The sequence below is a fragment of the Accipiter gentilis genome, chromosome 14, assembly GCF_929443795.1.
Source record: "Accipiter gentilis chromosome 14, bAccGen1.1, whole genome shotgun sequence".
Lineage (NCBI taxonomy): Eukaryota > Metazoa > Chordata > Aves > Accipitriformes > Accipitridae > Astur > Astur gentilis.
In genome coordinates, this window is record NC_064893.1 from 5,516,941 (window position 1) to 5,535,435 (window position 18,495).

The 18,495-nt window shown below is 41.8% G+C and overlaps 1 protein-coding gene across 6 annotated transcripts in view; it reads left to right on the top strand.

The window, feature by feature from the left end:
• HECW1 (HECT, C2 and WW domain containing E3 ubiquitin protein ligase 1) overlaps positions 1-18,495 on the top strand; it is a 281,480-nt gene that overhangs the window by 195,662 nt on the left and 67,323 nt on the right. For 4 of the 6 annotated variants that reach the window (XR_007508055.1, XM_049816119.1, XM_049816116.1 and 1 more), the window contains 4 exons: positions 6,623-6,765; positions 8,788-8,888; positions 10,127-11,494; positions 14,902-15,003. Coding sequence is in view for 5 of the 6 variants with exons in the window: in XM_049816119.1 (XP_049672076.1) it covers positions 6,623-6,765; positions 8,788-8,888; positions 10,127-11,494; positions 14,902-15,003 (1,714 nt within the window). In the remaining variant the exon portion in view is untranslated. The remainder of the gene's footprint in view (positions 1-6,622; positions 6,766-8,787; positions 8,889-10,126; positions 11,495-14,901; positions 15,004-18,495) is intronic. The other 2 variants (XM_049816120.1, XM_049816121.1) reach the window with 1 other exon arrangement.

An 18,495-nucleotide genomic window follows, 5' to 3' on the forward strand; every position in this document is an offset into this window, starting at 1 on the left:
TGATCTATCCATATTCAGGGATGCAAATAATATTGGTAAAAATAAAACATGGGAATTAATCATCACCTTTAGTTGACTTTCTATGAAAACTATTCTCAGGTTCTGGAAATGATACCGTTGTCTTGTAAATGGGTGCAGATGTATTCTACCAGGTCAGCATTAGCATGTGCCTTCATTCTTTACCATACATAAGTCATGCATTAAACCCTCACAAGATCTGTTCACATTAAGAAAATTAATCATCTGTGTCTGTAAAACCATTGTTGGGTCTGGAAGCAAATAGGCACTGAAAAGTAGATTACTGTCTGAAACTCCTTCAATGGTGTTTACTACAGTGTTTTCAGAACTTGCTTGAAGATGGCAGCAATAATGTAAAATCAGATTTACATTTAGGTCATTGAGATGGTGTGAGAGTATGAATGTATCAGCTTATTCTCGGTAGCTTTGATTCTGATTTGTGTCTTTGTGAGAGTGAATCTGCAGGAGGTGGCTGTGTAAAATCTGTGTAAATAAGAGGAGAATCCTAATGACTTACTACTGACCAGAGCCAAAACTGATGATACACTGCTTAGCCCAGGAAGACTTAATATGTTGCTGTGGTTCTCTCCATCATGTCACTTTTGCTCTTCCCTCTCCCTCCCTTCTCTATATGTCTATGGAAATAATTAATTATGGCATGTTGATTTTTGGTGCCTGAGAAAATAACAACTAAAGCTTTTCCTTTGGCATTTTAAGGCTGTGCCTGGTACAGTTTCTCCGGTGTCTAAGATGTTCTATAATGCTGCAACTTTTCTCGTAGTGAGGAATTAATAGGGTCTCTCTCTCCTATCCTACTGTCTCTTTTCATTAAATGTGTAGGAACAAAGCAACCATTGGACCTTCTGCCACTCTAACAAGTGGGACAGACATTGACAAATGGCTAAAGAAGCGGGGAAAGTAGAGAGACACAATGGCTTTGCTTCTAGAGCAAGTCTGTTTCCTCCTAGCCATCATAATTCCAGAGGGATGCAAGAATACCCTAAAAAGGGAAATAATTGAGTAAGGCAGTGGGAAAATAATACAAATACTAACTTGTTCTGTAGATCATGATTCATAACAATTCAATGGGTCCATCTACAATAGTATCTTCATTCCATTCAAGAGAACAGTTTAAAAGCAAATCTCCTCGTCTCCCCACTAAAGACACCGCTTGGCAGTCTTAAAGTGCATGAACTGAACTGCTCTCAGCGGAAAGTAAGGCAAGAGATGTGTTTCACGAGTGCACCTAACACTTTTCCCATGATAATGGGAGTTCAATACAGGGCACCAACCTGGAGTTGTTACTTCATGGTAAAACCCTTGCAACATGTCTGAATGGGGTAATGAGGTGCACAGCTGCTTTGCTCCCCAGATCCACTCACATTTTACCACGTCTTCGTAATGCAGACATGGCCAATGTATTCCAGGGACCAGGAAATACCAGTCTCCGCAAGGCCTCCTTACTACTGCTCATGACATGCAATTTTTCCCCAGTATGCCAGGGATCTTCAGTCATTCCTTGTGTTCAGATTTTCTGCACGTAGCTTCCTTTTACTAATAGACCTGACAGATAACCATTTCTTGTAACAGTCCTAATACATTTCTAGAGGAAAATAAAAAGGTCACCCCCTCTGGAGCTCAGCACTCAAGAGCTTCCATGCAGTCTCTTCCAAAGCTCCTAACTCTGGGGGTTTTTCAGTCTGGGGTTCTTCCAGTCCAGACACAGGGGCAGCTGGTTGACCACCTCATCCTTCCAGTGGTGCTCCTCACTGTGAGGGTGTCCATGATCTCCACTCATCTACATGTAACCTATAAAGAGGAGCCCTCTCATCCCTAGCCAGTAAGGATCCAACAACGGGACAGCTGATACGCTACATGGACAAGATGAGGTCTAAGACTGTTTCTAGGGCCAGGCACCCTGTGAGAAACAGGTTGTTCCTAATGGTAATTTCTTGGCAGTGTTGTTGAGGCAATCTGCCATCTCCTCTGTGGAGTGTGCTGTGTCATCTATCATCTGAAGTTCTACGAGTCATTTTGTACCAAGCAATAGTTGATGTGATATGCAGGGTAATGCACTGTGACTAATGCAACATTGTAGGTAATTACTGGTTTGGGCTAATCAGAGAACAGAGATTTAACTTCTTGTTTGTTATCCATTCATCCACTGACTGCAGTAGATGATATATAAATTTTGGGTCTAGTGATATTTTGTAAGACTTTCTTTTCCTCCACATTGTATAGAAAGCATTTTACTTGAATTTTGGTTAGGGATCAAGTAAAAGCAGCAAGTTCTAGCCAACACTTAAAATTTTTGTGGATTGTTCTTCCCAGGTGTCCTGTTTTCTGCCATTATCCAAATAAATACATAATCAGTCATTAGAAAAGTCTTTTCCTTGGGTGGGGCTTTAGCCTTGAAACTATAGCAGTTTTGGTAGATGAGTTTGCACCTGTGTTGAAGTACAGGATTTCCTTCTAGAGTTTTTGTATTCAAGTACAAAGAAAGCCTCAGACGAAGTCACAAACCACATCCATGCAGCCATTGTCAAGTTTGGTGGACCTCTGGACAGCTGGAGAGGCTAAAGCTTTTGAACAAGTTAAGTCAGAACAACAGAAGCTAAAAATTGCCCGAAATTATATTTTCACTTTGGTCTTTGTGAAAAAAAGCCCATTTATGTAAACTTCAGTATACCCTTCTACAGTTAGTCTCAGTGTAAACTTTAGTTTAGTGCCTTTGGATTCCACCAGGTTCCATGAAGCTCTTGACCAGTCTTGCAGAGTTTGCACTAATGACTGTGATTCAAGGAACTTAAATTTTTGTGGAAAAAAACCCCAACCAATGAACAAGCCCACAAAATGAGCTGTGGCCCCACTGAAAATATAGAGCTTAAAGATTGCTGTCTTAGATTGTGAAAGAAAATGCACGGTAGCCAATGCCAGCTGCAAAACATGAAAGAATCTGGCTTCAAGGAGTGACTGTCAGGCAAATCAGAAGTCTTTTTAAAATAATATATTTGGGCTCATTGTACTAAAGTTTTTGTATTCTTTTCTTTCTCTGCAACCATGAACATTATACTTCTTTTTAACGTGAAAGCTTAATTTCTGGGTTAGTTCTGTAACACTAAGAGTTGTGATAATAAGAAAAGTTCCAAATAACAGAAGGCTTACAGTAAAAACTGTAATAGTAACATCAAAAAATGGCAGCAGACTTATTCTTAAAATATAGCACTTTTGGTTATCAGTGGTGTAGTTTGTGGGCATGTGTAAGAAGCCACATCAGATTTTCCTCATCCTGAAAAGAGTCAGTTTTTGTCTCTGTTGTGATCTTATAGCCTCCTTTTCTTGCCCCTCCTTGGGATGAATTATTAATCACAACATCACTCAGTGTGAACCCAAGGGTACTGCAGAATTTATAATCGGTGTCTTTTTGTCTTTTTTTTTTTTTTTTTAACTTAGATATGAAGCTTGCGCTTTTATTTTCACAAACTGGCCATTGCTGTGTGACAATTAGCACATATTAGGCAAGAAAAGAATGTAATTTATTCCAGCACTAATCTATTACTACTGTGTTATCTTAGTTATATTGGAGAAGACCATGAAACACAGGGTCCTTTCTCTTCCAAATAGATATGATAGTAAAGGCCAAGGCTTTGAACAGTGTAAATGCAGCCAGCGTTTTGCGGCTAAGATACAGAGGCTGACACTTATCAGAAAACAAGGTGAAGGAAGAGAGGGAAACTAGGATTTGATGGTGATGTGCTTCCATATCCAAAGACGACAGTCCCATCTTTCAATATCACAAGAACCTACATGTTTTCAAAAGTGAAAATGCATTTATAAGTTTTTGAGTTCCCAAACCTAGGTGTTTCTCTGGGATCTATTTTTCAAAGGGCCAGAGGCCCGTGTGTTCTGCAAACAAGGATTCCTTTGGGGTTTCCAGTGTGGGTGGCCTGAGCCTGAGGCATCCGCAGTCAGGGATTGCCTTAGAAAAATCTTGCCCATTAAGGATTAAACTAGATGACAGCGACAGCAGGAGCAAGTGCTTAGATATTGGAAAACTGAATTATGTAAAATTATCACTATTTTACAAGCTGTCTCCAAACCCATTTCACTGAGTTAACTTTTGATCTCAAACTGCAGTTGTTTCCAAATGGCAAAACCTCTGAGCTCTGCCACAGGACGCTTCTGGTCTTAAAGGCTTAATTGTGTTTCCAACATGCTGCTGGTTTTATGCATCAGAGCGTTCTCCTAGAAGTATTTGGGAACTGTGATCATGGACCAGGGGCTGGTCACAGGGCAGTCTCATGTATCCCCAAATGCAACATGGTTAGCGGGTGATGAAATCAGAACACAATTTGATTTTACAAATTGTATGGAATATCCCAGCCTTTGTACATTTGAGAGGCACAGCTCTTCCAGGAAAAAAGGCTATTTCCTTTGGTTGATTCCAACACACCTTGCTCCATGCATCCATACTCTCAGCTCAGGTGCTGGTAATTACTCTGGAAAATGTCAATGTGTTTCTTGTGCAAGGAATGAACTGTCAGGCTTGGTTCCACCTGATATTATGGAAATGAATACCCATGCAGATTCTGATTTGCTTCAGAGTTGTATCACGAGACAAAATATTAATAACATAGGAAGGTGCAGATCATTAACCTACTTTTTACTTTCCACTTATGAACAGTTCAGTCTTTACCTGTGTGTGTGTGTGTTCATGCTCTACCCCACAGAGACTTTTTTACAATGTAGGTGTCAACAGCACAATAATGGAGAATTCATTGAATGGCAAATTGCTGTATGTTATGATAACCTTACTCAATTAAAAGTTAATTCCCTTCTGCTTTCCTTGTAAGTGTCATGAAGTGGCAGTTGCCCCAGGTTTTTAGCAGGTGAAACAGTAATGGTAATAGAACTTATTTTTATAAGGCAACTTTCAATATACATGGGTAATTAATGTTCTCCCCTTTGTTGGGTTTATCTTCTTTGGTAACCTGTTGCAAAGATGTAAAAGAAAATAAGAAGAAAATAACCCTTTAGCTGTTATTTCAGTTGTATTTCTCTGATTATTTGCATTGTAGCAGGGCCCGATTAATGGAATATCCCACTCGTACTGGTTTCACTTGCAGCTGTTCAAACCAAGCCTTTCTGAAAATTAGATCATGATTCAATAGAGCAAGCAATTTAGGGTTTAACTCCAGGCCTTGATAACCCAGAGCATGATTCTGTTGTGAAGGTTTTTTTTGGCAGTGGGAAAGCTAGAAAATCCTTTCATCTATCTTAATATTCACTTACTACTGAAGTTGTCTTCCGGTTCAATACTGACCTTTCAGTTAGGTGAACAGCAGTCTTACAGTTTCCCTACTATTGTGCACCACAGCAGAGATGTACTGTTTTTTGACTGATGATATTCTAGTAGTAGCAGATGTGTTTGGAAAAATGATTCAGTGACCTGTGTTACCAGCTCCAAGTCTGTACTGAATTTAGCCAGTCTAGGAGCAAGCAAGGCCACGTTATCTGATATATTTGCTTTTCACTATTATTTCTAAATAGAGCTTTGCTTTCCCTGTGGGGAGATCCCGACATCTCCAGGTGCCCTAATGCTCCCACACTTGGAAACTGTACGCACGGACTTCCTTGCTCCTACAACCTAAAATATCACCCTCCTTCTTACTACCTCAGGTTTGCATGCACACAGTCTCTAAAAGCTTATTGAAACATTACTTACAAATAAAAACAGATGTTCTTAAAACCAGGTCAGCTGAGGTGGCGGTCACATATTTCAAAGCACTTGGTGACAACAGTTTTAGATGGTGCCATTCCTATCTTCCCCAGTATTGTTTGTTCCGGCAGCCTGTGCCGTGGCTTACCTTCTGGTTTAGTGCTCTGTGGGACCGTGCCGTGAACCAGGTTAGGAGATTGATCCGATAAACAGTATTTTCAGAGTTTTTCCTTCTTGAATTGGGGCAGGGATAAGCAAGCCAGGGAGAGATTTCAAGACCTATCTGAAAACTGTGATCATATGCCCTTCACCTCACTAGATCCTCACTTCTCAATTGCTGAGGTGCGCCTCACAGCTGAAGTACCACAAATAGCCAGTCAAATGTAAAGAGGACTAATTTGACTTGGAGGGAAATGCTGACTAAACATCTCTTCAGGCAGCCAGTTCAGCTGTACTTACATGCAGCCATTTAAAGTTTTTAGAATTTGTGCAGGGAAAAAAAGGGAAAAACCACCATAATCTCTGCAATTCCATTTAGATCAATGATCATTGCTGGGTAGAGTTCATTAGATTTCTGTAGGTGTCCAGTCCTTTACCATTGGCAAGCCTTGTTTAGAGTGTTTGGATGCTACCATGACATGAATAAATGAAATTTGCACATTCCCCAAGCCTGATTCTGCAGCATTATGCAGTCACTATAGGGTGCTTTCACCTGCCTGCTTTGAAGCCAAGGTCTTTTTATTTTGCAGGCCTATGCCTGGGGTCCAAGGACTTTCTGTCCTGTGAAAGAGCCAGAGACTTACACAGGCTGATAAGCCACTAGCAACTGTGTGATGTTGTGGCCCAGCTACCAGCTTCATGCTCTGTTCTCTTGCTTTATTGCAGCAATTCAGCTTTGTTTCCCTGCCCACGGACGTCCTGGAAATAGAAGTTAAAGACAAATTTGCAAAGAGCCGACCAATCATCAAGCGTTTCCTGGGAAAACTCTCTATGCCTGTTCAACGCCTCTTGGAAAGACATGCCATAGGGTAAAATTGCTGTTTATGCTACTTTCTGTTGTTTAAAAAGCGTGTTGCTGTTTTGAAGTCCCTGGTGATATATCATTATAGTGATATAATGTTGTTTAGGGGGAGTTATTAAACTGACAGTTGTCTGATGAATGATGTTGGTCTTAATTAGAATTTATAGGACTACAGGCCAGACAAAGAATTCCCTCTATAACCCTATCCATTGCATTTTGAAAAGTGAGAGCTGGCATTTAGGAAAGAAAACTGTTTTGTATATCATGGCTGTGAATCTGGAGAGTGCAATATTTTCAATTTGAATATTCTTTTAATGTTATCAACAGGCTGTTTTCATGTTTCAGGGAACTACCTATGGGCTAAAATCATGCCAGATCTGTTCCTCCTCCCTTTAATTTCTAGACAGTGAAAATATTATTTAAAAAATGTGGCATTTTGTAACTAAATCTTTCTGACCCTACCCTGCTGACAAGGAATAACCAGTTCACTTGAGCTTACCAGCCCTGCCCTGCTTCCCCTTTGCATGAAAGTTCTGGGAAGGTGTATGCTGCCAAAGTAACACAAACCAATTTGAGGAAGATGGATAATATTCAGACAAAGCCAAAAAGTTGGCTCTAAACTTGTAAGGCTCAGACGTTGAGGAGCAGGGAGAGAAAGAGTCATCTCCTGAGGAGAGCACATACAATACAGTTTCCAAGAAGGCATTTCTGAAAATTGGATCTCAATTCAGCAAAACAGCAGGAAGCTGAGCTTGTTGGAAGTGGTTTTGAACAGCTGTTTCAGAAACTGGCTGTGATACTGACAGCTGAATCTACCAGAAGGGACTAAGCTACCTCCCTGTTTCACAAGAAGGGAAGATAGAGTAGCTTTTTAGAAACCAGATGGAAAAGAACAGCTTGGGGAAGGTAGAGCCCTCTAACTGATATCATTGGCTTCCCTCTGTATGAGAAGATTTCTCATCATCTGCTGATTATATCTTCCTATTTTACTTCCTTATTGTAAACACTGTCTATCTAAGGATATACTTTGCCAAGAGCAGTGCCTCCAACCTGCACCTAGATCTGGCTTAGTTTTAATACTGTAGTGGCTTTTAAATCTCAGGCAAGCTCAATGAGAAGTATACACACAAGTTCAGAAAGATCATACGCAAATCTTGAGATTGTCTCATTTATATGAGTTTCTGATGCATGTGAAATTATCCTAGCAAATATATTGGGCCCAACTGGAAGTGAACTATGTTTCTTCAAAAGATGTATAAATATTACTATTTAGTGAACCCTTTACACTCAAAGAATGCTTTGCAAACATTGATTCAGCCTCATTCTGGGCAGCTGGGAAGTTAATCTCTTCTGTAGTTTCATTCTGTTCTGAGGGGTGGATGAAGTGTGGCAAAGGGAGGGACCTGCACAAGGACAGAATGGAGTCATTGATCAACCTTGTCAGGAAGGTGTTCTCCTGGTATTTCAGCTTCATAGAGGTAAGAGGGGTGGAAAGAGATGAAGAGCAGTCATTCAGCCAGTTTGAAAAGAGAAGGTGGTAAGTGGGGACTGGCCTTTACAGGATTTTGAAAGAAAGGACAGGAAAGCTGAATTTTATGCAGATGGTGAAGGGAAGGAAATACAGAAATGCGAGGTTCTACAGAAGGGCAGATATGGTCAGATCAGCAGGGAAGTGAAGTCTTGTTACAATAGCTGAAGTGGGAGTTGTTTGCTTCCCATATTGATATTTTCATACCCATACTGCAGAAGTTCCATTCCCACCGTTTTCTCTTTATATATATACATATGTGCTTGTGTATCCCAGAAGCCTGTCTTATTCACTGACTCAGCTGTTCCATTGTAATTGAAGACATTGTCCTCTCCTTCTCTGCCATTCGTTCTCTCGTATGCAAGTCAACACGCCCTCATGGCTGGGTTGAATAGCCTTTGAAAACCATTATGTATTTTTGTAGAGCACAGCAGCTTTGTCTATGCACAGTAGACATTGGGTAGGTTATAGTCTATTGTGACGATATTTGTTTTCTTTCAGGGACAGGGTTGTAAGCTACACTCTGGGTCGCAGGCTTCCTACAGATCATGTCAGTGGCCAGCTGCAGTTTCGATTTGAGATAACTTCTTCCATCCATCCAGGTAATTTTCAGTCTTAACCCATCATTTATCTAGAAATTTTTTATTTTTCTTTTGCTTTGCATTCTTTCTCTTCAGAAATCTGAAATCATTCCTGGCTGCTCAGGGACTTTAGGTACAGTCATGAGCAGAGGAAAGTGCATAAAGTCCCCTGTCACAGGATGCATCGTGAGTCACAACTTCTTCCCTGTTTCCCCTTAGCTTAGAGCTACTGGTGTCTCATACCCCCCCTGTTTTTGCCTGCTTCAAATACTCTGCCACATCACTGGGAGAGAAGAGGGTGGAAAACTAAGGTCTCATCTGCTTCTCTATCACCTGTCCTGGGGAAGTGCTATATGGGCTGTTATTTCTAGACTCATCTGCATTTGAGCACTTCATAAGTAAAAATGGAGACTGTAATAGTAGACATTATTAGAAACTTTCTCATTTTGATTATTTTTAATGAAAAAAGTAAAACAAAAAATAATTCACTATTCTCTTCCTTCCCTCCCTTTTGGTATGGTTTTAGTTCACATTCTGTTGTAGTTATTAGGAAGTCACTTGGTTTTCATGTCAAAGTCTCAGTAGTGTTGCTCGGGAACTCTTTGCCTCTCTATGGTAGTGCCCTCTCAGGTACACTTTATCTAGCCAACAGCAGCTGCATTAGTGGTTGAAAATTATGACCTGCCCCTTGCTGGAAAACCCGGACTTCTGTCTTGTGACTATTTGTATGACGTGAAAGAGCCAGGTTGTCTGGCATCTGGGAAAGACAGTACAGATGAGGATCACATCCAAGGATGTTTTGGGGAAAGTTTCCACCTTTCAGGTGTGTGAAAACCAGTTTTTTAAGTTCTCTGTTGTGGAGTCCTGTCAGCTTCAGCATGACAAGAAAAATATCATTAAAACTTCAGGGAAGACTTCTTTGTCATTCCCATGATACTCCCTCCAATGCCAGTTTGGCTCAAAGGGGCATTTCAAGAAGATGTTACCTTCAGGTTGTATTGCAAGGAGGCAGGGTGCTGCATACAGATTACCACCATGAACAAGTCCCATGATTGTTAAATCCACTGTACAAAGACTGCCTAGCAAAAAAAGTCAGCATTTCTTGATAGTTGCTCAGTTGCCCACTCATTTCACACTGTAATTTATGCTTTTATTTTTCTCAGATTGCTGTGGATGCCTGTGTCCCCACAGCCAAGCTTCTGGTTCAGTCAACACTTCTTGTTAAAGGAGTAAATAATTTCTTTTCCTGTCTCATACAGATGATGAAGAGGTCTCCATTAGTGCAGATCCTGAGCCAGCTGACCTCCAGGAAAGCCCTGTGAACAACCCCACAGAGGAAAGCCTCGGTGAGCCTCCATGCATCAACACAGTGACCTCAGAAAGTACAGCTCCAGAACAGCTAAATGGATACAGTGTGAACACTGTCGATAGCCCAGGGGCTGTCAAACCACCTGGGAAAGTCAACCAGAACAGCTTAAATGAAGAGCTAGCAGGAGATGGGGAGGTTGATGCGGTGCCAGTTCCCGAGCCCTTGGAATCCATCCCAGGAGAAGTGCTGCCTTCTTTGAGTGCTACGGACCTCACGGAGCAGCTGGCTCTGCTGGCTTGCATGTCTCCTCCTGAGACTGAAGTTAGGGAAAATAACAAAGTCAATTCTGGTACTCAGGGAGATGGTGGAGTCTTGACCAGCATAGAAACATTAGATATTGATGAGGTGAGTGCAGATGTGCATGCTGGCAAGGACCTAGAGAAGAGTCAGGAAGAAGAAGGGGCTTCAGCCCAGGAGGAGGAAGACAACAAGCTACAGCTGAGGACCACAGCAAAGAGGAAAAACAGGCCGTGCTCCCTGCCTGTGTCTGAACTTGAGACAGTCATAGCTTCAGCTTGCGGTGAGCCAGAGACCCCTCGCACGCACTACATACGGATCCACAATCTGCTGCACAGCCTGCCCTCGGCACATATGAGCAGCGATGGGGAAGAAGAGCAAGATGGTGGCAACGGTGGGGAGAACGATGAGGAGTCTACAGTCAAGGAGGCATTGGAGAAGGAGGTGGTCAGTGAAAGCGAGACAGTGGCAGCAGAGCCTCCTCTGGAAAATGAGGCTGAAGAGAACTTCAGCCAGAGTACGGTGCCTCCTGGTACCTTGGATGAACAGCTCTCTGACTTGAATGATGGGCTGTTGGATGGGGAACACCCCAGGACAGGAAGCGAGAGCGAGTCAAGCTCCAGGCCCAATGGTGACAACGAATGCGAGGCGTGCGACACTTCTTGCTACAGCCCCTCCTGCTACAGCACTTCTTGCTACAGTACCTCCTGCTACAGCACTTCTTGCTACAGCACCTCCTGTTATGACAGTAACAATCGCTTCTCCAGCCATACCCGCTTCTCCTCCGTCGACAGTGCAAAGATTTCTGAGAGCACAGTCTTTTCCTCACAGGATGATGATGATGAGGAGAACAGTGCTTTTGAGTCAGTGCCAGATTCAGTACAGAGCCCTGAGCTGGACAGGGAGCAAGTGGATGGCTCCTCCCAGTGGCCAGATGAACTAGTAGCTCATGGTGGGAATCCACAAAGAGCCACAGAGAGTCTAGACACCCCAATAGCAGGTCCAAGCAGCAGAAGAGAAGGTTAGATCCTGAGAATCGATGCGCTGAGCAACCCCGATTATCTGGATGTCAGAAGGCATCAGATAATTGAGGTTTCAGATAGCTCACGGTTTATTTCATACAAATCTGGGGGCTGTGAGCTGGGCCAGATATCAGGGAGGGTTGGATAATTGAGCCTGTCCTTAAAAATCCCAGCAAAACCAAATAAATCAGTTGGGGACCTGTATATATGGGTTCCTGTAGATATACATGCATCATTATAAAATCAAGATTAGCTGCTGTAGTTATGTGGCAGATCAGCATTATCACATCCACCAACTCATTCCTTATTTCCTGGGATTGTTCCATTTCACATATCTGATGTGCTGCCATGTCTCTGATAGTGAGAAGACCAGCTTGTGCTTGTTGAAGGGCAGATATGCTGATTTACACCAGCTAAAGATCTGGGCCAGTTTCTGTATATGACTGTTAGTCATGCACAGTCATAAGCATGGAGAAATGCAAATATTTGTCTCTTACAAACCCAGTTTTCTAGCCCCGTTTGTTCCAGTTCCCCAAGTATCAAACAGATCTACCTCAGATTTCACAGACCATAAAGCAACTCAACAGAGATTTACTTTTTTTCTTAGATACTTTGAAACTAGAATGATATTGAACAAAATTCTCATCTCCATATCCTTCTCTAGAGATAAAATAAGAAAATAATTTTTCATTTTTTGTAATTTAGGTACTGTTTTCCCCAATCCCTCCAAACCGCTACATTAAATTCCTCCTGTTGGTAACTCATTTTATGTTGTATGGAGTTACATGAAGGGTGGGTTTGATCACTCATCTTTTCTTCAGCTAGTGTATAATTTTTCTCCAGCTGAAGAACTAAAGGCCTCAGCAGCAGCTAAGGAGTATGCAGCAAGGTCAAGAGGTAGTCTCTGCATTCCCAAATCCTGAGTCATCTGTCTCCCCCTGTAAGTGACACCAAATTTAAATGGCACCGGAAGGATAATGTATTTGGGGATCGCTGGGAAACCCCAACTAAAGCATCCTTCTACCAGTTCCTTCTCCATTCCCAGTTTATTTACCCCCACCTTCCACTGCCACAGACTCTATGCCAGCAGAAAGAAAGGTGAAAGGCTGACCTTACATGCTGGACTGTGTAAAGACTTTGTAGGCAGCTGGGCCTAGGCATTTATTCATTCTGCAAAGCAGAATCTAGCCCAAAAATTAAATTCTCAGAAGTACACAGAGGTATAGAAACCCAGTTTCCTTCCTTGCAGGTGAGGGTCTTTGCGTGTGGACAGCATTTATGTGCAAGTATACTTACGGGGGGGCACGAGTGTGTGTATGTGCGTGAGACCATGCTTACAGATTTGATGGCCATTTTGGACCGTATGTACTTCTGAGAGGGCATGTGGGGGAGAGGGTGTCTTCTGCATGTGGGTTCAGTACAGCTCCAAGATTGTGCCCCTTAAGCGTGTATAAAGGGCGCTGCAGTGTTCACGGTGGCTTTGCTATGATTAGCTGAGAGAGAGTTTGTCTGAAGGGCAGCCCGGCTCTTAGCTCTCTTTTGATATCACCGGGGGTGCTCCAGTAAACATACACATTGCTTCATGACTTGGCAGCTGTTACAAATACAGTAGATGTGGTCACCTCCGTCCACTCCAGGTGACTGACACTACCATGCTTCCGCTGGCTTGGCGTAACTATCTTGACTAGGGGAGAGACAATTATGGTGAGGTAAGTAAAGAAACATAGATGGATGATTTGGTAGTTGGTGCTACAACACCTGTAGTAACAGCACAGTTTTTAATGCTGTGAGAGATGGACTTTTGGCACTGAGTAATAACTTACATAACTCTGCTGTCTGTTCAAAACATGCAGCAGATGCAACTGTGAGATACGCCTATACACAAGTGGTTTAATGAAGACATTTAACAGGCCATACGGTATCATCAGAGCACCTAGAAGAGGGAGTGTTTTTGTCTTAAGCAATTTTTCTCACTTCTGGATGGTGTGAGAATTTTTTTTAGTTTTATACAAAATTGGCTTCTGCCTTCTAGCTGTTGGTTGTTTAAAGAAAAAAACATATTTTTTGGTAAACGTTTTTTTTTACATTTAATAGCTATGTGTTTGGGTTTTTTGCAAAATGTTCATTCTTAGGCTATTAAGATTCTGACATTAAAGACAGTTAAACCAGCCAGGACACAGTGAGTTAGGCTTAGCCAAAAGGTTCTGGTGATGTTGGAAATGCTAAATATATTTTTTTCCTCAGCTGCATCTTTCTGATGCATGTAAATGTTATGTTTACGCAATTCAGATTGTATCTGTATCAACAGGTCCACCTGGAGCTGGAGGTTATAGTGAAAAACTGTCAATCGCACAATATGAAAATGTGTCCCTTAGTAGGATAAATAGTCCTGGTTTCTAAGATTTAAAAGGACAGACCAAGAAGGAATCTTAATTCTGGAACCTGGGAAGTTTTAATGTGCAGGTTCCTTACTCTCACAGTTAAGTCTAAGATCAGGAATATTTTTTTCATCCCTACTATAACTTCTTAGTTTCTTGAAGGATTCTATAAACACTGACTGGATCTTAAGGTACTTGTTCCTTTCAACAGAACATGAGTTTGGACATTTGCTTAGGGTTTCATTTATTTCATATTTGGATATATAGACATATATACAATGTTAATGTTTAAAAACTTCCTCTGCACTGTCTGCTGTATGTCTCTCTCTCTTCTTCTTCTTTCCCTCTTCTGTATCTCAGGTCTTCCTTCTTTATCTCGGATCCTGACTATGTCTCACTATCTTTTGTCCTCCTCTTCTACCACCTGTCTCCCACCTGTTTCTGGTCCTTCTCTCATTCTCCCTCCTTCCACCCAAGACAGACCCTTTGAATTTTGAAAAATACCTATAGAAGGGGATGATCTTCTGCTTTGCGGGAACTGCAAAATCCTGCCATTCCAGTCCACTTACACAGCCATTGATCTTATGGAAAAGCAGAGAAAGATCCAAGGCAGCTTTTAGCCTTGTATTCCACTGATGGGATGAATTAAAAGTTGGAACCAGGATTTTGCATGTTCCTGCCAATTTCTGCAGAAGCTTGAGTTTGGTTGTACATGCACAATATTTCTCAGAGATCAAGCCTGATTCTTCTCTCGCTTACACTTGTGTGTCTATGAGTCCAGAATCTGGCCCACAGTAGTTTAGCATTGACTCAAATCTGAGATCAGAGCCTTGACTGCATTATTTTAATAATTCTTTGGCATATGAGTTGTTATTAAAATAGTGCCTGAAAATAGGAATAACCAGAGCTGCTAGTACACCAGGCTAACCTATTTAAAAAATAATCACTTGTTTTGCAGTAGCACATTTTTTGAACCACATTGTGAAAACAGTGAATGACTGTCAATGTCTTGAATATCTTGTCCATAGGTGATTGTCCTTTACTCCATAATTCTCAGCCAGTCAGCCAGCTTCCTTCTCTGAGGCCTGACCATCATCACTACCCAACTATCGATGAGCCTCTTCCACCAAGTAAGCTTTAGTTTTTTAATTTATTGCATTTTTCAGCTTTTCCTGTTAACTCAAACAGTGTAGAGGTCAGTATGTCTTTCTAAATAACCCCATCTGTTCTGTATATACATTCTCCAGAACCCAAGCAATATGCCCTCTTGTTTCCCTTATTTGATCCTGACTTCAAGTGTTGTCATATTATTTTGGACAAGCTCCATAATCTCCCTCTGCCTTGGTCCATCTTTTTCCTTAGCTACCGTGAAATGAAAATAAGAATATTTCCTTGTCAGTGTGTTCAGACTCGAATGAGTGGCTATCTGTCAGGTATTCTGGAAGCCTTACTATAAAACTTTCTGGGTGGTGTATCACCAAAGTACTCTGATTTTTCTATAATGTTTGTCTCCAGGTTTTCCGTAACCAACTTCAAAGATGGTTTGGGATGGCAGTCCCTATTGTCTGTCAGCTCTGCTTGCAGGTCCAGCAGGAACCTTTTCACAGTCAGGATGCTCCTGAGACAGACAGGTCCAAATCTGAACAAAACCCGCAGAAGCTGTGAAAAGGCAGCTCATGTAGAGTGGTCTTGTACTGTCTTTGGATTTGATTATCAGTGAATTTTATGTTCATTATGGACTGTAATGGTGTCTGCAGTTGTGCTGGATGCAAATGAGAGGGTCTTAAGTAGCGTGATCGATTAGCAGGCTGATAATAGGGGATTTTTACCACCGAATCAACTGCCGGAGATGTTTTCGCTTGTCTCTGTAGCCTTTCCCTTGTGCATTCCTGGAGGATTACCCTGCTTTTTGCATTGGCGTTAAGTGCCCAGCAGAGCGCACTCTATGCCCCGCAACGTGCTGCTGATCTCCTTTCAACTTCAGCATATGATTTAACAACCTAAAATGTGCAGTGCCTCAGAAAAACAACCAGGCGTATAAACAAAGCACTCTATTTTCTTCAAAGCCCAAGAAGGGAACACACTTACTTGGCCTATGGTGCCCTTGACAAATAATTCATCATTCACCAACCATGCTGTCAGTATTCCCTAAGCCGAAAATAGCCCCAACGCTGGCGTCAGCTGCACAGTAGCATGAATGATTCAAATGCCTTTAGCCCAATGAAGTCTTATTAGAGTCTCGCTGTGGCTTGCCAGTGAATGATGAAATGGGAACGGTTATCTCTGTAACAGGCAAATACTTCTCTTCTTCCCGCTCTTACCTCAACACTTTGTGACGAGGGCATGTTCCCTGTTAGGTGACTTCATGATAGGACACTGATGCAAGCTCAGGTAAACAAAGCATACTGTGAATCTGTTCCTTATTCTTCCATCATGAATTTAATATATTTTTCCTCCTTCTTATAATTATCCTCAAAAGGCAAGTATGTCTACCATTGGTTTTCACAAGTGCTTCCACAACAGGGTTTAAGGACATAAAATGCAATGTGTGATGATACAGTACAGAAGTGATATCCCTTTGCAGGTTTTTATTTTAGCATTTGCATATAACATAATTTTTACAATAAAGGCTGAGACTGTGGGCTGAAATATAGTGATCTTAATAGGAATAGATTATACTAAGTTCATTTTGGGGGCAATAAAGTTGAACTGGATATTATCACCTAGGAAGCCTGTTTCCAAAAACTCACCATGAAATTTTAAGGTAATTTCAAGATGAAAACTGTAGCCTTAATCTAGAAATGTTTCTTCTTCTAGCATTCAGTATCACTATCTCAGTGCCTTTAATGCCTCTTAATCCTAGATAAATAGTTCTTCAATCATGTGAAAAGAAGAAACTTTATATTTTAAACTTGGGTTATATGATCAAACCTGGTTTATTTACATGCAGCATTAGCTTCCGACCATAAGTAGAGTTGAAGATAATTAGCCAGTGCTGCAAGTTCCATGTTGACTGGTTTTACTTTGGTCATGGTGTCCTGGTTAAACCATGACACATGGAGAATCTTCTGAACAGTCTTCCTTCTCTTTTGAATAGTTTTCTGAATAACTTTGTTTCATCATAACCCTGCAACAGTGGGTCTTAGGGAGGAAATTTAATTTCAGACAGTTTTGTTTAGGAAAGTAAGGTAGAACAGATTCATTATTTATGCAGGAATGTCATAATGACCAGTGTGAATGTTAAGGTCTATATGAGATTGACAGAAGATTTGCAGAGTTTATATGGCCGCATGACGGCATTAATAGTCACCCCTTATTATGAGTGTGTTTGCTAGTACTGCTGGAAAACCTACAGAACTGAAGCCAAGAAAAATACATGTGCTGAGTTCAGAGCTGCTCTTTGCCGAAGGTGTGGTTGAGCATGGAAAGGAAAAGACAGCGTATTTACTTTGCCCTGCCAAGATTATGGTCCTGCCAGAAAAAGTTGCGTCTTCTGGTATAAATCAGAGCAGTTTCAGAGGCTGCTGTGAAATACGACTCGGCTGATGGAGGGGGATTGCGGGAGAACAGAACCAGTACTGTCCCATCCCCAGCCTGTGCTCCAGCCTGCTCTTCCTGTGAAGGTTAGATGGAGGTTAGCCTCTGTTGTAGTCACAGTCCTATTTTGCCTGAAAAAACTAACAAAAAGACCCTGAGGACATTTGGCTACTTCCTAGATCACCTATGCCCCTGAAGTAGCATGAAGGGACTTGAGCACAGCTCAGAAGCAGAGTTCTGTCTCTCAGTTCACCCGTCAGCCTGTTCGTGTCTCTGTGCAGGTATCTGTCCATCTGTCCACAAATCTGGTATCATATGCAGCTTCAGTGACTTGTGTGACTTACGGGTTGTCTTGTGGGAAGGCAGAAAGTGCACCTGCCACTTGTGTACAATGAAAGTATCAGCACCTGCCACCCTCTGACAGCCTTCCTGGGTGACCAAAAGAAGAGTTATTCAATTGATGAGAAATGTTGTTGCAAGGAGCAGTACTGCTGCAGGTTTCTCAAGAGCCATGTGACACACAGTTCTTAATATTTTAGCATGCCAATGCAAGTGTCAGTCCATGGTTTCAGGTGTATACACCCATAAAGCAATGAATAAAGCAGCGCTCACAGATAGGTGTAGTTCATGTCTGTACATACTGCTCCTGGGTGTCTGATACATCCAACAGAGATAGCCTTGGTTGTAAACCAGTCTGCATGATCCTGACCTGATGTTTTCACTATGACCTCCAAGCTCTGGACAAGTTTCGTTGCTCCTAGATTTCTGAGTGTTATGCTTAGGAACTCTAAGTTGCACTTCATTAGAGACACTGCAGCATAGCCTCTAGAGCTGGTAGTGCACAGGGCTGGATTATGAGAAGCCCTTGTTTGTGTAATTGGGTAGTATTATTCTTACTAAGTGTCCATCAGCAGGCTTCAGACAAATACAACCAGTTGGTGTCTTCTGTAGGCTGTCTAGAGTATGGATCTGCAGCATTGCCTACAAGCTTCTAATTATCCATTGACCTTTATTATTCTCAACTTGTTACATGTCTACTAAAATAGTGTGGGGTGAGGGCTAGGATTTGTCCTTTGCCAGACAAC